The sequence below is a fragment of the Anabrus simplex genome, chromosome 1, assembly GCF_040414725.1.
Source record: "Anabrus simplex isolate iqAnaSimp1 chromosome 1, ASM4041472v1, whole genome shotgun sequence".
Lineage (NCBI taxonomy): Eukaryota > Metazoa > Arthropoda > Insecta > Orthoptera > Tettigoniidae > Anabrus > Anabrus simplex.
The window spans coordinates 1,555,784,362-1,555,806,613 of record NC_090265.1 but is presented as its reverse complement, the minus strand read 5'-3'; the positions used below and the strand labels follow the sequence as shown (position 1 = coordinate 1,555,806,613).

General features: G+C 37.8%; 1 protein-coding gene across 1 annotated transcript in view; it reads left to right on the top strand.

Moving 5' to 3' along the window:
• The window catches only part of Cdk8 (cyclin-dependent kinase 8), a 164,503-nt gene that overhangs the window by 23,848 nt on the left and 118,403 nt on the right, over positions 1–22,252 (top strand). Inside the window, exons 3-4 of the mRNA XM_067138108.2 lie at positions 6,215–6,325; positions 6,405–6,545. Of these exons, the coding sequence (XP_066994209.1) occupies positions 6,215–6,325; positions 6,405–6,545 (252 nt within the window). The remainder of the gene's footprint in view (positions 1–6,214; positions 6,326–6,404; positions 6,546–22,252) is intronic.

Sequence of the window (22,252 nt, the reverse complement as noted above, 5' to 3'; positions counted from 1 at the left end):
TCTTCTCAACAATTCTGTGTCACTTTCTTCGTCTATATTCTGCTCATTTTCAATATCCGCAGTATTCAATCCCGCCATGTTTACGAATGAAACAGCTGACCCGCGCTCGCGGAAGTTCAAGACCGTTTCATAGGCGACGTCAAGACAGATTATCACTCTTCTCTCATTTCCCAAGCCTTGTAGATCATCCTGCGTGTTCATAAATGCCTGATAAACACTTCAAAGCCGGAAAAAATAAAAAACTATCGCATATCTCACGTAAGTGTGCAGATAATACTTTCGGGCGCTAAGGACCGGAAGGCAAAGTGAAGAGTCGGGCGCTAAGGGCGGGAAAGGGTTAAGGCTGCGATATGCAACGATCCTGGTCTAGCCCATCCTGACCCTCAACGGAAGATGTGCCTGCAGACGGACGCCAGTGACTCCAGCTTAGGAGCAGCGTTATTCTAGGAGAGAAATTGACGGTGGAAGGGACATCATCAAGTATGCCAGCAGAAAGCTGTCTCCCACCGAACAACGCTACTGCACTGCCGAGAAGGAAGCCTTAGGCGTGGTGTAGGCCATGGGAAAATTCATAGGCTACTTGGAGGGAAGGAAGTTCCAGCTCTACACCAATAATGCCGCTCTCAAATGGTTGAACTCGGTCTCTGGCTCAAAATCTAAATTGATGCAATAGTCTCTGTTAATCGCAGAATTTGATTTTGATGTGTGTCATGTCCCAGGACCGACAAACATAGGAGGAGACAGTTTATCTAGGCATCCAGTGATGGAACCTGAAGCTAGGAGCACCATTGTCGAGAGGGAGTTCCCTCAAAAACACCAGAGTGAGCCTAAAGAACCTGTCCTTATGACCATCAAGAAGGAACTTGATGTAGAAGTAATCAAACAGACGCAAAAACAAGACAAGCTCTGTAGTACCATGATGCAGTGGATTAGGAGACAGAACACCGATGGTCAACTCGTCCCGAGGGAATTCGAGATGTGGTACAAGAATTTCCGGGTTGACGGATGACTCTTGGTGTACAGATCTCGCCTCTGACACCCCTGCAGTAGTAGTGATCCCCAGATAGCACACGATGGACATCCTCGAGAAGTTCCACTACAGCACTGAAGCCGGACATCCGGGAGACTAAGAGACACATCAGTCTATCCAACGTAGATTCTTCTGGGTCAACCTGTGGAAGACATCCTGGACTATGTGAAAGGGTGTTACACGTTTGCTTGTACCAAGGCGAGCAACAGGAAGGCAGATTCTAGTCGGGCGAGGAAGTCGGCCGCAACATCCTTGGGAAATTATAGCCCTAGACTTGATGGGTCCTTACACTAGAACACCACGGGGTAAAACAGGACTCGTAATAATTACCGATCTCTTCACAAGATGGATTGAGGCCCTTCTGATACCAGAAGTCATGATGGGACGGATCATCAGCCTTCTCCAAATAAGGTATTCTGCCGCTACGGTTGCCCACGGTGTACTCTTGTCAGACAACGGGAGTCAGTTCACGTCAAGGAAGTGGCAGCAAATGATGACAGAATGGGGTGTGGAGCACTGGACCACCCCGATCTACAACCCAAGGGCCAATCCAACTGAACAACGAAATTAGGAGCTGAAATGGATGCTACGGGTCCACATGATAGACGGAGAACATCGACTGTGGGACCGTCGGGTACCGCAGTCACTCTTTGCCCTGCGACGACGCATCATCCTTGTCACCGGCTAGTCCCCAGCGGAGCTGTTCCTTGGTCAACAGTTATACGGCACCGGGGATTGGGAGATTCGTCCACCACCGACTTCTGGTGAAGATGATGCAGCTGTTTCCCTAACAGAGTGGCAGCAGCAGAAGCAGCAACAGCAGGGGAAGCAAGCTTTGGCCGAGAAGAGATCCCTTACCCAGGCTCAAGATGTCGAAGAGACCCAGTTCTTCCTACCAGGCCAACAAGTACTGCGACATAAGATTGGAGGGTTTCACACAGTTCTCGCACCTAAGTGGGTTGGTCCCATCGAGGTGAATAGGCAGCTGGGCCATGGGGTCTACTTACTAAAGACCAACCCTCCTGTCAAGGTCCACACATCGAAGTTGCGGCGAGTCACCCAACTGCTGTGCATACAGAGTGAGCCTGGAGGTGAGGTTACTAATGACACAACACAATCTGGTCATCATGAGGAGAATGCATCGACTATCATCGAGGAAGAGGCTGGCAGCGAGGCAACCCCAACCCCTGATACGGCACAAGCTGGTCAAGAGGAGGAGAGCACGACGTCAAACTTACCAGTCTGTGATTTTTCAAGTCGCTCTTGTCACTCCATTTGTGAATAGGAACTACAGGGCAAAAGTGCTCCGTACAAATAACACTGTGAACACCAGGTATCCAGTTCATTTAAACATAGGAATTTCATTTTGTCCGTATTGAACTGAGAAAGGATGTTAGGAAAAACTTAAAATGGTCCACCTTTTCAATACCAAAATGTTATATTTATTTATAACATGTATTTGCACTTGGAACTAGTTTCGACGCTGTGTTTGCGTCATCATCAGCCAAAATGTGGGAAATAGGCAAGATGTAGGCATTTATATTACACAAGGCGTTACATTAAACAATACACATCTTATAAGGAGATAAAAACAGGGACGAATATAGAAACAAATGAATCGTTGAGAAAACAAAAGTTATACATATTAAAAATAACCTTAACCACATATCTTGCAGTGCGAAAGTGTTCTTCTTGAATGATTCCTGAATATTAAAAAACACACGCGCACACATTTCTGGAGAGCCAGCAGGCAGGACAAAGTAAAGTGAAACCGTAAGAGTTCTTCTGAGAAGAGTTCCTCATTTTTTCTATGTTCCGACTAACTAATGAAGTCTCCCTTGAGTTCCTGATAAACATACACAACGGGAAATTCTCCTTCACTTTCAACAATAGCTCTAAAGACCAACGGTAAAATTTTAAATATTGTGCAGAGACGTGAAAGCATGATTTTGAACATGATATAACTCCTTCATATAACCCAGTTTTTTAATACAAGGTGTTGCATTAAATAATACACATCTTACGAGGAGATAAAAACAGGGACGAATGTAGAAACACATGCATCGTTGAGAAGGCAAGTTATACATATTAAAAATAAGCTTAACCACATAACTTGCAGTGCGAAAATATTTGCCTTGAATGATTCCTGAATACAAAACGCGTGCGCACACACTTCTAAAGAGCCAGCAGGCAGGAAAAAGTAAGGTGAAACCTTAAGAGTTCTTCTGAGAAGAGATCATCATTCTTTCTATGATCTGACTAACTAATGAAGTCTCCCTTGAGTTCCTGATAAACATACACAACAGGAAATTAAACTTTACACATCTTACCTTAATTTCCTGTTGTGTATGTTTATCAGGAACTCAAGGGAGACTTCATTAGTTAGTCAGATCATAGAAAGAATGATGATCTCTTCTCAGAAGAACTCTTAAGGTTTCACCTTACTTTTTCCTGCCTGCTGGCTCTTTAGAAGTGTGTGCGCACGCGTTTTGTATTCAGGAATCATTCAAGGCAAATATTTTCGCACTGCAAGTTATGTGGTTAAGCTTATTTTTAATATGTATAACTTGCCTTCTCAACGATGCATGTGTTTCTACATTCGTCCCTGTTTTTATCTCCTCGTAAGATGTGTATTATTTAATGCAACACCTTGTATTAAAAAACTGGGTTATATGAAGGAGTTATATCATGTTCAAAATCATGCTTTCACGTCTCTGCACAATATTTAAAATTTTACCGTTGGTCTTTAGAGCTATTGTTGAAAGTGAAGGAGAATTTCCCGTTGTGTATGTTTATCAGGAACTCAAGGGAGACTTCATTAGTTAGTCGGAACATAGAAAAAATGAGGAACTCTTCTCAGAAGAACTCTTAAGGTTTCACTTTACTTTGTCCTGCCTGCTGGCTCTCCAGAAATGTGTGCGCGTGTGTTTTTTAATATTCAGGAATCATTCAAGAAGAACACTTTCGCACTGCAAGATATGTGGTTAAGGTTATTTTTAATATGTATAACTTTTGTTTTCTCAACGATTCATTTGTTTCTATATTCGTCCCTGTTTTTATCTCCTTATAAGATGTGTATTGTTTAATGTAACGCCTTGTGTAATATAAATGCCTACATCTTGCCTATTTCCCACATTTTGGCTGATGATGACGCAAACACAGCGTCGAAACTAGTTCCAAGTGCAAATACATGTTATAAATAAATATAACATTTTGGTATTGAAAAGGTGGACCATTTTAAGTTTTTCCTAACATCCAGGTATCCAGTTCTTCCTCTTAAACTGGGTGAATTGGCGTGCGATTAAGGGTGTGCAGCTGAGAGCTTGCATCCGGGAGATAGTTAGTTTGAACCCCACTGTCAGCAGCCCTGAAGATGTTCTTTGGTTCCCATTTTCACACCGGGCAAATGCTGGGGCTATACCCTAATTAAGGCTATGGCCACTTCCCATTCCTAGACCTTTCTTATCCCGTCATCGCCATGAGACCAATCTGTGTCGGTGTGGCGTAGAGCAAATAGTTAAAAAGAAATCTTCCTCTTAACTGCCTTTTGCCATAGGGCCCGATGGTCTGGGTTCTTAGGAAAGCTACATTAATCCATATTTAAAAACAGTGATGTTCTCTCCATGAAAAAATAACCATGCATGTCTACATTTAATATGTACTAGCTTATGAGAAGGAAAACTTACCAATGAAAAGCAATGCCGGGTTTTATGTTCCTGTCACTTCTGTTGTTGCACCCATACACACAACAAAGACCCATGATAAACAATGGTTACATTAGGCAACTTGTCACAAGTAACTCACTGGGTGAATACAAACTTATGACTAGCAAGTAGCATGCACTGCTCTCCAGCTAGTCGTGTTGCCACACAGTATGGCTGCTGCTTTCAAGGAGTGGTCCCGCTTGGCCTGGCTAAGGGCCACTCCATTACTATTCCCAACTCCCTGGTGTTAAATGATAATGACTCAGGGAGGCTAAAAAAAAAAATAATTTGCAGTTTGTGGTAACTACAATTTGTGTTAAACGAGGAGGCCTTCCATAAGAAATAATACTCTCTTTGCTGAAACCAAAATTTTGTTGATGTAAACCAAGTGTTTGTGTTAGGCGAGTTCATGTTAACAAGGTAAATACAATATTATGCTATCTTTTATACATACTGGTATTTATGTTTAAGATGTTGATATAGTTGTTTGTCTTTGAAGTTGCAATGTCAGAATCAACTGTATTGCCATTATTCTTCCTACTTGGTCGTTGATTGATTGATTGATTGATTGATTGATTGATTGATTGATTGATTGATTGATTGATTGATTGATTGATTGATTGATTGATTGATTATCAGCCAGTTCTATCAGGATGTACGCTTTTTCCCTCTTTACTTCCATGATTTAGGCTAATGTGACTTCAACTTGATCCCTAATATGAAGGAACCACTTCACAGCATTTGATTTAGAACTACTCCAGATATTCTTCAGGCTGTAAATTCCTCTCTTCAAGCAGTCAGTTAAAGAGGGGCTGCCAGGAGCATGCTAGAACTTCCATAACTCTAGCAATGCTGATGACTACACCAAAGGCCAGTAAAACTTTGAAACAGGTGTATATTTGGTGTCTGTAGTAATAAAATAGTTGCCACTGTTGATGTTCCAACCCATGTATTATATCTTGTGAATACAAGAATCATTGACAAAAGTTGAACAGTTGTAGTGAAAATTTCTAACATTTAAGTGATTTTCAAGAAACGTAATTAGGTTTTCTGTAGTTCACATTCAGATACATTTAGTGTGGAAATGTAATCCTTTTCAAAAGCATGTACCAACTAAGAAATAATGCGTGCAAGGTAAGAGGAGGACCATAGTTTGTAGGTCAGGCAGAGCGCAATGAGGTTTGTACCTCTTTAGTTATTGGTACTCGTAGACTTTTGTCACGGCCAGGAGTGAATGAGGCAAAAGTTGTATTAAGACAGTCTAATCTAAGGTTAATCTTGAATTGTTTATCACTAACACCAGTCTCTTGTTACCTTGCAACTATATAACCTCTTCTCTCTGAAGATTTCTGGAAAGATTGTATCTTCCATTTTATGTACATGAAATACTATAAAAGAATTCCACAATCTGTTCATATTTGTTTTGAAGTGTTTGTAGCTTGTATTACCGGTATGTTATTATTTTTTTCCTTTGTTTCAGTTGTTGCGAGAATTAAAGCATTCCAATGTCATTAATCTAATACGAGTGTTCCTGTCACACAATGATCGCAAAGTGTGGTTATTATTTGACTATGCTGAACATGATTTATGGGTATGTAAGATGAATTATTTAAGCATGTGAGGAAAGGTGTGTTTACAACTTAATAAACTGATGACCTTTATCTTTGCAGCATATTATCAAATTTCATAGAGCAGCCAAAGCTAACAAGAAGCCACTAATGGTTCCAAAGGGCATGGTGAAATCTTTATTATACCAAATACTGGATGGAATTCACTATTTACATTCAAATTGGGTTCTGCATCGAGATCTGGTGAGATATAGATTGAAATTCTAATTGATCGTTTGTTATAAGGGAATAAATTATGGAACTTTTAAGAAAGAGGCTTTACTGACTTAATGAAAAAATATATTTTAATATGATAATCAGAATGTTCATTATAATAGAATGTTAATCAAAGACCCACAAACTGGATGTTAAGCACGGTGCTGGGTTTTCCTGTCTTGCAGGCAGGCTGTGCTGTACCATCTTTGCAAAAGTACTGGTAATCCATATGGACTGCTTTTGTGGGTCATAAGAACAGCATTATTAGGTCTGCTTGGCTTGTGTATACTGTTTGTTATATGGTGGTAATACTATTTCTTTAATTAAATAATTAAATTATATTATCTGAAAATTCAAGAACATATTTGTAATTTAATTACATAGCTTTGAAATGGACCATTGCTTTTCAAATTCCTTTTTCTATAATTTTAATAGGATATTATTACCCACCAGAATTGGAGTATGGCCTAATTGGAGTTCTTGGAGGGCATTACCTTAGTGGTTTTATTATTTCAATATTGCAGATGTTGTATCTTGATGTATTATTAAATGTCACTACCTCTTTGGAATTGATTGAGTTCAACAATTGATTGGTTTGTAAGGTGGCTGCGATATACATCATGCTCAATGGTTATGTACACTCTATCATTCAATACACTGTTAATTCTTAATCAGAATGTAATTAATCCCAATTTAACAGTGGCAACAAGGAATAGGAAATTTATCAGAAACTGATGAAAAAAAGTGCTTGCAAGTATAACCCAAATGGTTGCGAGTGCGGGTCGAAATTTGCCAATCGACCTCTATTTCGAAAATGGTAAAATGAATGTTAATGTTTTCAAAGCCAGATTGAACAATTATTATTTCATGGCAGAAGTAATCGTCGTCGTCGTCATCATCATCACCACCATGATGTAACACTTCCAGCGTGCCGGGGTAGGGTGTTGTTGAACGAGCTCTCCATGTAGGTCTCTCTTTGCATCATCACTCTCCAGTCCCCTCCTCTACTCTCTACGTCTGTCTGCAATTAGTCCAGCCATCGTTTCTTTGACAGACAGTCAGCAGAAGTCAATGACGTGAACATTAAAACAGCCATTCTATTGATGTTGATTTTGGACGACACTTAAACGTTGCTAGAGTCTGTGTGTGCCGAAGGCATGCCTGTTTTGCCGATGTCAGCTATGCTGTGGTTATCAAGTTATTGGAAGGTCATTTTACTCCAACAAAGATGCATTTTTCATCTCAAAGGATATTTTACTCTGTAGTTAAAACAAGGGTGAGTGGCTAGAGAGTGCAGCAAGACTGAAAACGTTGGTGGCGGATTGTACTTTTGGAGAGGAAGTTACAGTAGTGCTAAGGGATACTTTTGTTATTGGCTACGAAGAAGGAAAAGTGAAAGACTGGCTTTTCGTTATTTAAAATATTTTAAGAATCAGGTAGCAATAAACGATTGTAAAAGAGCATTGGCAGATTATATTGGTAATATTATTAAGTTGAAAGGAAAAATAAGGGCTGATGAAAAATATGAAAATTGTGTTTATATTTTGGTATTTTTAATTGTTGTGAATAAAAGTCCCCAGCTTATTGGTAGGTTAGGGTTTTAACTGTTGGAACTTAGTTTATCTAGCAGTAATTTGATTTCTGAACCATATGGAAAATATTTTTGATAAGATAGATTGTAAGGATGAGTTTCAAAATAAAATGTTAATTAAGGTCAACATAAGTTTGTTTTCAAACTGGCTATTGTCGCATGTGTAACTCATTTTAAGGATTTCTTATTTGATAGGAAATTCACGCTGGTGAGACTCCAAACTGCTGCTCCATATTTTATGCAGCAAGCCACCTCTAATGTTGGATTTATCTTTTGTCAATGTATCACTTTCATATTATCTTAACTAAGTCAGAAACAGATGTTGCTGATTTCTTTTCCTAAAGTAGAATTATTTACATGAATGAAAATTACCTTACTTGTTTAAATTGGCATCTAATTAGATAGGAGTCAAAGAAAGACATGATTTTGCATACAATGCCAGCATGATTCTGTATTGACAATTTACAGGTTAATATATGGTAATTATCCACCTAGTCAATACAAATAAATTTATTTACAATTTTTAAATTGCACATCATCATCATCAATGTCCCACTCCGGTCACCCAGGTGTGGTTATAAATTGCACATCCATTACATAATTAGGACATGTTTCAACCTCCTTGAGCCATCTTCAGCTATATTAGATAATATAAATGTACAAAACTTGCATGTTATCTAAACAGTCAGAATGTTACATCATAAATCTTACATTCGTAAGTGATAAAAGTTTCATGCGTTAAAATGATCTCTTTTAAAAACATCGTAAAGAAATTAGTCAAAATTGCTGAGAAACTGAAAGAAATAAAATTTGATTTGTGGTTCTCAGAATGTTAAAACGTCTGCAAAATCTTGTAGAAATATAATACAAGTTCACCCTATTTGGTGTTTCATATGCTTCACTTATTAAATCTTGTCAAACCTATTGCTTAAAAAGCAGCTTGTGAAGTTCTATATTATGGACATCAGCTTGTTAGTCCATTGCCAAAAAAAAAAAAAAAAAATTGAAATTTGAAATTATTGGCAAAAGAAGCATGATCTTACAAAGGTGTGTCCATCAACTGTGTTCTGTTGCTCACTGCTGGCCAGCTGAGCTGACACTAAGCTGACAGCGTCCCAAGTGGGACATTACTGGTGAGATATTCACCTTGTATTATAATTCCATGTAGAATTATATCGTAGTATTAGTTAAGACTAATTATTAGTTTGAAAATCTTTTATCACTTACGAATGTAAGAGTTATGATTTAACATTCTGATTGTTTAGATAATATGAACTGTAAGTTTCATCCAATTATATTATCTAATTAACTGAAGGCGGCCCAAGGAGGTCGAAACATGTCCTAATTATGTAGCAGTTTTTAATTTAAAAATTGTAAATGTATTTGTATTGATTAGGTGGACAATTATTTTACCATTTTTCTATTCCAGACATGATTTTCTCAAAGGTTGTAGGCTATGTGCATACTGGAGTTTGACCATTGTCGAAGACAGAAAGAGAAGACCTGCTGTTTGATTTTATTTAGAATAAAACAGAATTGATGGTAGTGTCGGGATGTTTGACGTCGGGTTATAAGATTGTTACGCAGGAGATAACCTGGGGGAGTCGCTGTGAATACCTTGAGACTCTGGCAAAAAAATGGGGTGTGATATGCGATTATGAGAGCTCAGCAAGAGAGTTCTCTCAGCCTCTGTCAACTCAATTCTCCAACTTTCTACCTACACGTGGTGCCCCTGTTAAGCTGAGAAACTCAGTGGAAGGTTGGGTAACCAACCCCAGTGGGAAACTGAGTCGGCGAGCGGACAGGTTTTGGAGGTCAGTGGAAAGCAACAGGAAACCACCACTGTTATTTTCCCATGACAATCTTAAATTAGCTTCTGGAGTAAGTTCCCCATTCGGATCTCCGTGGGGAACAGGATTGAGAGATGCCTCATAAAGAGACCATCAATGCAAATTGTCCTTGCGCACAATTATGAAACTTGAAACATGGAATGTTCATGGCCTATTACAGGCAGGAAAGCTTTCAATTATTGAAAGAGAAATGCACTTACATGATTTGGGTGTACTAGGACTCAATGAGACACATTGGAAAGGATGTGATCATTATATGTATTACCAACAGAGAGAATACTGTATACTTTTCAGGGTGTGAGAATGAAAGCCAGAGTGGTGTTGCTGTAGTTGTTTCAAAGAGACTATCCAGTGCCGTCTTGGGAATATGAACCCATTTCTGATAGGGTCATCTTCATTAAGTTCAATGCTTCTCCTTGTAAAATCAATTTGGTTCAGGTTTATGCTCCTACATCAGCAGCATCTGAGGATGAGATTAACGACTTTTGTGAGCTACTACAACATGTTATCACCGAGCTTGATAGCTGCAATTGCTTAAGTGCAGCCAGTATTCAGTATTCGGGAGATAGTGGGTTCAAACCCCATTGTCGGCAGCTCTGAAGATGGTTTTCCATGGTTTCCCATTTTCACACCAGGCAGATGCTGGGGCTGTACCTTAATTAAGGCCACGGACGCATTTATACAGTTGTGATGTTGAATGATTTACATCGAAATATTGTAGTGTGTTATCAGTTTCTTTAATACTAATCTCCTTATATGATATTAAATAGGTGCAGATGCTCCCTCTTCATAGTTGTGTTGTTGGACATTCTAGTGATCTGCGAGAACAGAAAAACTAAATATAATTTTGCCAATTAGAATGTCTACTGAACGTGTGGATTGATGGGTGCTTACTTACATAGTGCGGTTGACTAGTCGGTGTGTACTGTTAGGGAGCATGTCGTGCACTGCTCCGTGTACGTCTGGGGCTGGTACTTGTGGTTACGGAGAGGGGAAGTGGAGGGGCAAGAGGGGTAATGATTGGGGAAGGTGAGGTAGAGCAGGGCGTGTCTTCTGGAGGTTCCTTGGTATGTATCAGATTCTGTTTCTTAACTGTTTTTAAGTAGGTATTTTTTTTAAACGGGATAACTGTATTAAAGAGGATATTAACTCTATGTGTAATTTCATTTAAGTTAGAATTTGAGTTAGCATATTGATCCATACTAATGTAAAATTCTTCCATTATATGAGTAGAGGGCTCTTGGGGATCATACTTAGAATCTGCATGTCGTTTCCAATATTTGTAAAATTGTGCTCATAATCCTCGTTACATTGAGTTATAGATGAAAAGTGATTTTTTAAGGAGTTAATATGTTCATTATAGACATGATATTGTATAGGCTTTTGGGCTATACAATATCATGTCTATAAGTACGGGCTGTGAAAGCATTAATGGCAACATTAATATGTTCATTGTAACGGTTAAGGAAATTTCTTCCAGTATGTCTGATATAGCTAGCCTCACAGTTGTCGCATTTCATTCAGTACACTCCTGAACAACTGTATCTATTATCATTAACAGATTTGGCGTTGTGTAAAATGTTGGCACTGCTATGTGTGGTTTTATATGCTATTTTTAGATTACATTTTTAAAAAATATTGGTAACGGAATGAACGTGGGTATTATTGAAGGTGAAAAGTAGGTAATCCTTCTGGGAGTCATTAGCTCTGGTTAGTTTTTATTTGGGTTGATATTTCATCTTTTGAATGATTTTATTGACAATTTTTTTTATTAAATCCATTTTAATTGGCTATTTTGTAAATCATGTTTAATTCTTTTTTCAGTTCTTCCTGAGATAAAGGTATATTGAATGCTCTGTGTATCATACTGTGATGAGCTGCTTTTTTGTGGGCGTTAGGGTGGATGGAATCTAGTCTTTATTAGAGGTTTGTGTGAGTTTTATATGCTTAATATGTCAGGTGATCCTGGTGTCTAGTGACAGATATATCTAAATAATTCAAAGTGCAGTCATTTTCTTTTTCTATTGTGAATTTTATGTGTGGGTCTATTTTGTTTAGTTGTTCTAATATATTTATCTCATTGGTGAATCTATTGTCTATAATAACAAAAATGTCATGTACAAATCTGCACCAGATAAAGATGTTCTCAATTTTGCTCGATTGAACCAGCTTTGCTAATGTGTTGGCCTTCTTCTCCTCCCAAAAATCTCTATCTTCCTGCAGAGCTCCTTCCTTTGTTCTTCTTTCCAAGTTATAGTGGCTCTGTGTTGGCTTTGTCTTTAAAATGGCGATTGTTAAGTTTGGTTTTCAATTTACATATGTCCTGTACACCAGGCGAGTTGGCCATGCGGTTAGAGTCGCGTAGCTGTGAGCTTGCATCCGGGAGATAGTGGGTTTGATCCCCACTTTCGGCAGCCCTAAAAATGGTTTTCTGTGGTTTCCCATTTTCACACCAGGCAAATGTTGGGGCTGTTCCATAATTAAGGCCATGGCCACTTCCCTCCCACTCCTGGGCCTTTCCTATCCTATCGAAGCCATTTGACTTGTCTGTGTCAGAGCGACATAAAGCAATACAATATCTTCCAAGATGTTGATCTCCTGGAGATCTGTTTCAATCTCATGAAGCCAGCTGTTCTTGGTTTTAGATGAAAGGGCTGCGTTGAGAATTCTTTTAGTTAGTATGTTACTGTTCATTCTTCTTACAAAATTGTACAAAACTGTTTTGATCCTCCTAGTCAGTACTATATATTTTACGTGCAAGTAAGACTAAACTTCACACATAAATAGACATTTTTGACCCGGCATTGGGTCATCCTCAGTAGGACATGTATAATGAATTAAAAACATAGGAAACACACAAAATGAAATGTTACTTAAAAAGTTTTTTTTTAAACTGTGAAATGTTGATCGTTAAAACAGTCTTGAGCTGGAGATCTTTCAGTTTCAATGTTTTTGTTGTCCTTTGGTGTGGTTCAACTGGTATCTGTATACTGTTGGCTTAGTTGTGTTGCAACATGGGCTGATAAACATAAGCATAATTGAAGTTGAACTGTCTGGTTTTTAGTCTGTAAAATAGATAATATAAATCGAATTAAGGTTGAAAAATGGTGACTAACAGGAACAACATTTAGATTAAGTTATGAAGAATGAAAATTAACTTTTGTTACGTGGCCCACTTGTATCACCCGTGTTCTCTGACTACGGAGTCCAGCTCTCGACTGACTTGCTACCGCAATCGAGACGCAAGACGTGTTGCGACAAGGAAGTGGAGTGGGGAAATGGGGCAGGGCTTGCGGGAGAATGGGAGTGTGCGTAATAATGGGGGCGGTGATTGAAACCTAGTGTAATAATTGTGAGTTCTTATGTTCCTGTCTTTTACTATAAATGATCAGAATGAAAGTTTTCCCATATTACATCCTTTTTTTCCATTTGTCTCATTTAAGTTGAGGGCTGGGTTTTTGTATTGATCCATGCTGATGTAAAAATTCTCTAAGATGTTGAGTAGTGGACCTTTTTGTTCACATTGTAGAATTTTTAGATCTTGATCTATTGTAGTATAATTGTGATTATAGTATTTGCGGATGGTTTCTCATGGCAGAGAAATGATTATATTACAAAGCGTTGCGATGTTCTATATATCTTATGAGTAAGTTCCTACCAGTTTGTCCGACGTAACTTGACCTGCATCCCTGACATTCCAGTTTGTATACCCCAGAATTTGTGGATTTATTGCTAGTATTTTCTGTGTGAGAATTAAATAATATTCTTTCATTAGTGTTGCTGGTTTTGAAAGCAATTTTTAGGATCTGTTTTCTTAGGACATTGGTGATTGTCAGAGGTGCCAATTATTACGGATTTCACCTCACGATTACGGCATTATGGACAAAGGAGAAATTATTACGGAAAAATACATTATTATGAAAAAATAATTTTCTTCGGAAAAGGAAAAAAAATGTTTTGAACATTACTGTGCAACCCTCCTTGTTTCAGTGCTTGTGAGTTGGCAACTATACTTGTTCATTCGTCATTTCCTTTTGCTGCCTATGAGCATTTTGTATTTAATTGTAAATGAAGGATCCCTACTCCACTATAAAACCTTAAGTAATATTGTATTTGCAGTATTAAGTGTACCTGACAGTAACTTCCCCACAGAAAGAGTTTTCATTGTTGATAGGAAAAATTAGACATCTGAGGCCTACATTAAGCAAATCTACACTGGAATAGCATATAGTTGAAAAGAGGTAAATGTCGTCATATAGGGATGGATGCTTCAAGACAACCTACTCTGAAGAGCAACTCATCGCTGCGCGTGCACTACCGCGTATCTGACAACGCTCTTCCTGTCCATTATTTTCCTTAAGACAGGCCATGTCACCCAAGCACATATTTATGGATATGCAGTCCCACAGAACAACACGCAAAGGAAAATGAACCTTACCGTACTGCACTGTAGAAATGTGTTTGCATGACGTATTTACGTACCGGTACTCCTACAGCAGAATGGATATAAGGTTCATTTTCTTTTACACATACAATATGTATAAGTAAGAATGGCTTGTTGTCGGGAAGCGCAAATGGGGTGTCATTATCGAGAGGGGAGAAGCATGCTTTGGGTTTGACTCCATTTTCGGACAGAGTGGGGATTACTGATAACCCACTTCAAAGGTTGTCACCTCTGTTATGTGTATATTATTATTGCTAAATGTGAATGTGGCATTTCTTTAGTTTTTGACTCTTTCGTTAAAGTTGTTGTGGGCTTGTTAGTATGTTTGTTGATTAGCTTATTTATAAATTTTGTGTTTGTCAAAGCTATTTCGTGGATGGTCCTGATTTCTTCTTTCAAATTTTTCTTTGAGAGTGGGATTTTTAAAGCTCTTTCTAACATGCTATTGTAAGCAGCTTTTTTGTGAGCTTCAGAATGTATTGAATTTTGTTTAATGGTGTTAGCAGTGTAAGTTGGTTTCCAGTAAATGTTAAATGCCAGGTGATTATTCTTATGACGTGATAGTGTGATGTCTAAATAATTAAGCAAGTTATTGTTCTCCATTTCCATAGTGAATTTAATATTCTGATCTAAGATGTTGATTAGTTCCAAAATTTCCTTTCCTTCGTTAACGCTGCTATCTATGATGGCTAGCACATCGTCGACGTAACGTGTCCAGTATTTTATAGCTTTGATCTTATCTACGATTTTAGTGTACCATTTGCCACTGAGGTAGACACCTCATTTGCAAATAGAGAGATTTTGATTTCTGATGATGTTTGTGCGTTCTAAGTGGTCCATATATATGTTCGCCAAATACTCGAGGACTGTGCTCCCATAGGTAAACCTGTCTGTTGGTAGATTTTATTCTCAAAAATGAAATAATTATTACTTAAAGAGAATTTTAATAGGCCTATGAACTTACCTATTTCACCAGTGCTTAATTTACTGAATTTGGTTAAATTATTTCGTATCAGATTTATAGTGGTTTTAATGGAGATATTGGCATACATATTGACGACATCAAATGAAAGGATCTTCTGGTGTTCTGGTACCTTTATATGTTTTATTCTTTCGCTTGGTAATGATAATGTGTACTGAGGGAATCTTGAATAAATTAAGATAATTTGTTCGTCAGGCTACCCCTAAAATTGATAATTGGTCGTATAGGGGTGTTACCCTTATGAACTTTTGGTAACTATTTTACTACAGGTAACCTAGGTTTCATGGCAATGACTTTTTTTTCTTTCCAAATTCATTCAGAAGGGAAGGACTATTATTGACTATTGATTTTAATTCTTTTTGCAGGTTATTTAAGGGATCCTTCTTAATTATGTCAAATTTATTTTCCCGCAAAAAACGAATGAATTTTGTTAATATAATCATTCCTCTCCACGATTATTATTGTATTCCCTTTATCAGATTTAATTGCTATTAGGTCATTAACCTTTAATTTTTCTTTGAGGTTTTTAACTTTCTTATTAATGGATCGGTCTGTGTTATGATTAAATACTTGTTTATGATAAAAGTTTTTTTATAACATATTTTATCTCTTCCTGTTTATCTAAGGGTAATTTGTAGACTGCCATTTTGGTTTCTACTACAGTGGTAATTATACTATCTTGTTTAGAGGTGGTGGGCCAATCATGTTGGGTTCACTACTCAGAATTTCAAGGTCATCCTTGCTAAGACTTACTTTACTCAAGTTCATAACTGGTGGATGAAAACTTTTGGATTTAATGAGTTTTTTGTGTTTTTTTTTTTTTTTAGTTTATGAGAGAGTTCAATTTTTTTTGTCTAGTGTACTTTGTCTACTGGATAGTGTGTTCTCTAGTTAATTTGTGATGTGTTCCTGTAGTGAATTCCATTCTAATGGTGCTAAAAGTGTGGTAATTTCCAAGTGGGCCTCGTCTGTTGTCAAAATTGACTTTTTCTTATGTAAAAATTTGATCTCCTCCCGTATCCAAATCTTATCTGTCTTTAATTGAGTGAATCTAGTTCTTGTAGTGTTCCTGTGCATCATTTTAGTAAATTTTAGGAACTTAGGTGTCACATCGTTACTAAATCTTTTCTTAAGAAATGTTTTTTTTATTTTTATTTTTCCTATTTTTGCTGATTTCACTTTCGTATTACTGTAGAAATTAGCTTTCTTTCTTGCCTGGATGGCATTCCCATTACAGAGTATGAATCTCATGTTAAATCCGTATTGGCAGTTGAACTTCTTACAAGCCACGAGACAGAAAAAAAAGGGATAAATGATAGATTCCAACACCATTCACTTTTAATTTCCCAATAGTAAAACATTTTTGTTATCGTTACAGGCACTCAATCCAACTCCGTTCTTGTTATTGAAGTTCCTGAGTTCATCATTTATATGAACACATTGAATAATCCCCCATTCAACTCTTTCCAACAACAAGCGGCTCATACTTTAACAGCAAAACGTCTATAAACAGTGTGACAAAAAATTTTTTTATGTGCTCATTTTACTTGCATAAATCTGAATTGACAGAGGTGGCACAAGATCGACAACATGACAGTTAATATCAACAATGATTCTAAAGATTTTTTTTAAAATGTTACATAATAGCCCCCTTTAAACAGGGAATGCAGTATCAAATAGGTCAATTTAGTCAACTATTTACAAATTCAAACTGACAGCATATATAGGGATATCCATTTTACATATTGAAACAGAAATGCCCGTAATTTAGCTTAGTGGAGAACATGGTCGTCGAGATGATCCTGCCTCCGTGGCGGGGGTGCCGCTTTCTATCCAGGACTAGGCCCCGTTCAGAAGATACAGGAAGCCCCGGCCTGTAGTACACAAGCAGCGCCTTGTAACCCGGGTCCGTGTAGCCCTCGGAGAAGAAGAAGCCGTTAGGGGGGTCGCTCCCGTCCCTGTACGGCTCTGTCTCCACCTCGATCTCCGATGCCTCCTGCTCCACCTCCAGCTCGGGTGCCAGCATCTCCGGCTCCGTGTTGCTCTCCTTTGCCGGTGGCACTCGAATGAAGAGGTCTCGGAGCAAGAACCCGAACTCCCTCGCACGTTCTTTGGTCGTCTTCAGTTCCATCTGGTTGCCCGCCGCAGTCCACCTGAAATAAATCTCCTGAAAGAGAAAGCAAGCACTGTAAAGTGCTACAGCTCAGACAAAGGTCTTTCTAAAGTGTACCAACAAATACAGTTTCCTGACTAGTACTGGGAAAGTACAGTTTGCTTGACGAGGGGAGAGAGAGAGAGAGAGAGTGAGAGGAACACGTCCTTCCACTACGACAGTCAAGCTTGTCCTCTGAATTCTACGGAGCTAGTGGGCTTCTTTTATACCCACAGGTCGGCTGGCAAGGCTGAAAATATGAGATTCTTTAACCTTCCATAACTCGGCCATCCTTCCGCCAATTTGCTTGAAATTTTGTACAATGATATTTGTTATTTAGGCCTACAAGATGACTTGCTTTCAAATTACGATCGGACATCCCGGTCTGGATATAGTGAAATCGAAGGAATGGAACGTTCGATCGTGACGTCACTCGGCCTTGGCTGGTACCCTGCAGCGAGCTATCACCTGCCTGCGCCGTCACACGCGATGCCTGCGCGCTCGGCACTCATTTCAAATCTTCACAGACGGGTGTTAAGTGAGTTTTCCACAATAAATACGTGGACAGTGAATGCTGACAGGGCATTCCTGTTTCAGTATGTTCTCTCAATAAGAGTTAACAGAAGTGGAGCAGTTAGAACATCTTAATAATAATAAAAAAATTCCAACATAAACATTAAAATGTATCGTCAAGAATACATGTCCAAGGAAGAACCATCATATTGTACCATTTCATTGCCCAATTTGCGTCATGAACGGCAGTTACATCGCTGACATTTGCCATGCATCGCAGTAGAACGACGAAAATTATATGATAAAAGAGTATATTACAAGGAAAATATGCCGACATAACGAAGCAAGTGAGCCGTGAAGTACAATTATGACGATCAGACCTAAAGAATCCATGCGGCCGTGAGTAAAAAAAAAATTGTATTGTTATCCCGAGCTGAAAAGACATTCACTTAAAAAAAAAAAAGAGAAGTCAACATCGGAACGAAATATCAGTCAAGATTCAATACAAGAAGAGAAGAGATTATAGTTGGAGAAGAGAATTGCTATTAATACAATTACGACTATATATGAAATGTAAAGAAAATTTTGCCAAATCTCAAATACGAATTGGAAATATTGGGCGTGAAAGAAGAGTAAGGAAGGAAGGGCAGATCACGCAGTAGAGGTCGCCAAGTCAAGATTGAAACTGTTGATCAGAAGCCCTTATATAAATTAGAGATCGCCAGCTAGCAATTTTAAAGTTAACGATAAGCAGAAAACATTTCAATTACCGTATAAAATATTGTATCTTCAAAAATTATTTGCTAGGGAGATAGAGAATATACCCAAGAGTATTCAGTTCCTAATTGAAATGTGCATCTAATGCCGTCCTTCAATTTGTTTTTGCCGCATGTAATCATCGGAGATTCCATGGCAGAGTAAATCAAGAAAATGGGATCGCAATCTGGAGGTACCCTGACCAGCCGTACTGCACGCCCGACGCCCAAGTCCAGTAACCAGTAATGACGTGCACTTGAACGCGAGATGCTGGCCAAAGAAGAAGTTCCAGGATGAAATCCAACCCAGCGGGTTAGCGAAAGCAAGATAAGTGAAGTTCCCTGTAGTTATTTTACGTAGTTAAATTATTAGATTTGAATGAATAATAGTGTGTGTCTAAGTTGAAATATGTGTGCAGCTAGGTCAATGTCGTGGTCTTTGAGATATAAACTCCATGGATAGTGTCTTTGAAAAATAATCCATATAATCATGTGGGAATACGGATCTAGGTAGTCTTTGATAACACAAATTTATACTCCATGTATAGGAATGTTTGTTTACTTGAAGAAAGCTTTGAAAATCAGAATTTTCAACGTTGTGATGGATATATATGTATTTCATAGTGCAAATCGACCATAATACAATGTAGAAAGAAGTAAGATCGTACTCAAGGACATAGGAACATGACATAACGTTTAATCATCACCAAACGTGAGTAACAAAGCCTGAGATTTTAATACATGCCTTTATTACAGGAGATGTATAGTTGTTTGTGTTATTTAATATCGTAATCCTATAACATGCTATTACATTATGTTTAATGGAGTAGACGTACATTGCGCTATTCGTAGAGCAACAAATGAATAAGTGAATGAAATTGTTGATATGGTCAATGACATGAGTATTGTGGGCAAGAATACTGGTCGGATATATGGAAATATATGAAGTAGGAGGAATTATGTTAGGTATGGTGCGCATACGGCAAAATATGAGTTTATATGAGTAATTGGTGATATTTATGAAGCGTAATGCTGATGTTAGGTTAAAGTTGTTGTTCTTGCCATGTGAGATATACGGTAGCGTATCATGTTGGGTTAAATGGAATATGAATATGACTGTATGAGCTTATTGAACCTTTAGGTTGTTTATGGTGTACGATCATCGAGATTATATCCTAGAAGTAACGCATTTTTGGCTGAAACTTAATATTTTCCTAGAGGAATTTTACACGTTAGGCTATCTCCAAGTTGATTTCCTGTCAAAGTTATGATTGGAAGTAGGAAACGTCTCCATAATTTAGATAACTACCGTCCGTAAATAGGTGACCTTCATATACAATTTTCTTCGAAATTTTTCGCGGATTGATGATTGTTTTTGAATCAAGGTATATCAGTACCATGAGAATGACTTGCTTGTTGACACACGAGTGCTACGTTAGGTTAATCCTACACATTTACAAGGAATATTATGAATATATAAGTTTACTTAGTAGACACAATACTTACCTTTAAGTTGATTTTCATTGATATGTTAGTGAATGGCAATTTTAAGCCATGTTAAGTGGAACTCGCTCATGTTGCTTACGTTAAAAAGAAAACTTGAGAAAAACCAAAACCAAAGATATTTCACCCATATCTTGAGAAAATCAACAACAGTTAACTGATATTTAAGTAATACTTTGAAGACATTATTAATAGTTTTTTTTAAGATGTTTCAAGGACTCTAAATGACACTTGAATGATATGAAATTGACATTCTTGATATTTAACTAGTATTTAAATAATTCTTTCATGACATTTTTATAATTCTTCAAGATGATCCGTCAATTCTAAATGATATTTGAAAGATACTTAAATGATAAATAATAATATTTTTCAATGACAATGTAAATAATATTTTAAAAATTATCTACTATATTTTAATTAGGGATCGGAATTCAGTGATTACGATTGGACATGTAAATAATTTTGTAACTTCATTCCAAGTACAATCATTTATTTTTTTATTTTTTCAATAAACTAGGTGATAAGGATTTTGATTTGAATTTTTGTTATATATTTATTCACTTCATAATTTGAAGAGGTATTTGTAGGAATACGTACATGTTGAACAGTGAATGAATCCAAGGTTATTCTTAGTTATTGACTACAGTTAAGCGGAGATGGTTTGCGAATGAACTTAGAAAAGAAGCTGTGCATTTTCCTTAGTCGAGTTGACGTTAAAAAAAAAAAAAAAGGAAATATTTTTTAAAATCACAATCTTTATCCCTGATAGGTATTGTGCACCGAATGATATATATGGCTGACATCAAAACATGAAAAGTAAGTGGTATTTGATTGAATGAGTAAAAGTAGGTGGAGGCGAAGGAGTACTTATGTCGGATGGGATGAAATATTCGAATGATAGGTCAAGTCTGTATATTTATATTATTATCAGGTCGCAGAGTTAGGATGATGTACCCATGTCTCATTCCCATCTGCATGATGACTTGATGATTGTGGGGATTCAGTACATTTATTTGACCGCCCAACATAAGATAATGGATTATTAGCAGGAGTATTTGAGGTAGTTGTGAGTAAAGGCACGATACCAATAATGTACCCCCCGAAAGGAGCATTATTTGGTGCCCATTCGTGGAGCAAAGACTGAGGATACCCAGGGTAGTTGAAGATATAAATATTGGGCGCATAACAATAATTGGCGCACATCAATGAAGCAAGACTGAGGATACCTAGGGGCACGGCATTAAGTTAGCGTTAATGGTAAAATTGAGGACACCCAGTCCAGTGATAAGATAATTATTGAGCATTAATTGGTACTTAAAATTGAAATATTCAGATTTCTTTTATATCCTTGCCTCAAGGATTGGTTGTAGATGCAATGCTGAAAAAAGTACAAGAAAATGTTAAAAAAATATTTTCTGAGCATTAATGGGTTAATACTGCCTGTTGTCATTTCTTGATGGATGCACTATTTTTGTATCCGTCTCTTGGCACAGGCCACAGCAAAGTGTAGCTTCCACCGAAGTCCCAGACTCATCCATGGCTGTGACAATATGGAAGCTGCTGGGGTATGGGTGGTGCTGAGTAATGACAATTGGAGCACAGCTAGTGTCTGAGTGTTATGAAAGGTGTTGCTCATAGGATTAGTCGTGCTGCAGTGGCACCTTCTGGTCCAGTGAGGAAAGCAGTGGCAAACTACCTCACTCCTCATCTTGCCTAGTACGCCTCATTTGGGCTTTGGCATTGGTTTTTGCAGTTTCCCTATAACTGCATAGCCTTTGGTGGTGCTATTTGAGGATCCAACCAGCCTCTGGGCTGATGACCTAACAGACAGACAGTAAGAAATGCTAATTGTACCTTTATGCTGGCTGGCTAATTGTTAGTTACAAATAGTTCTTATTAACA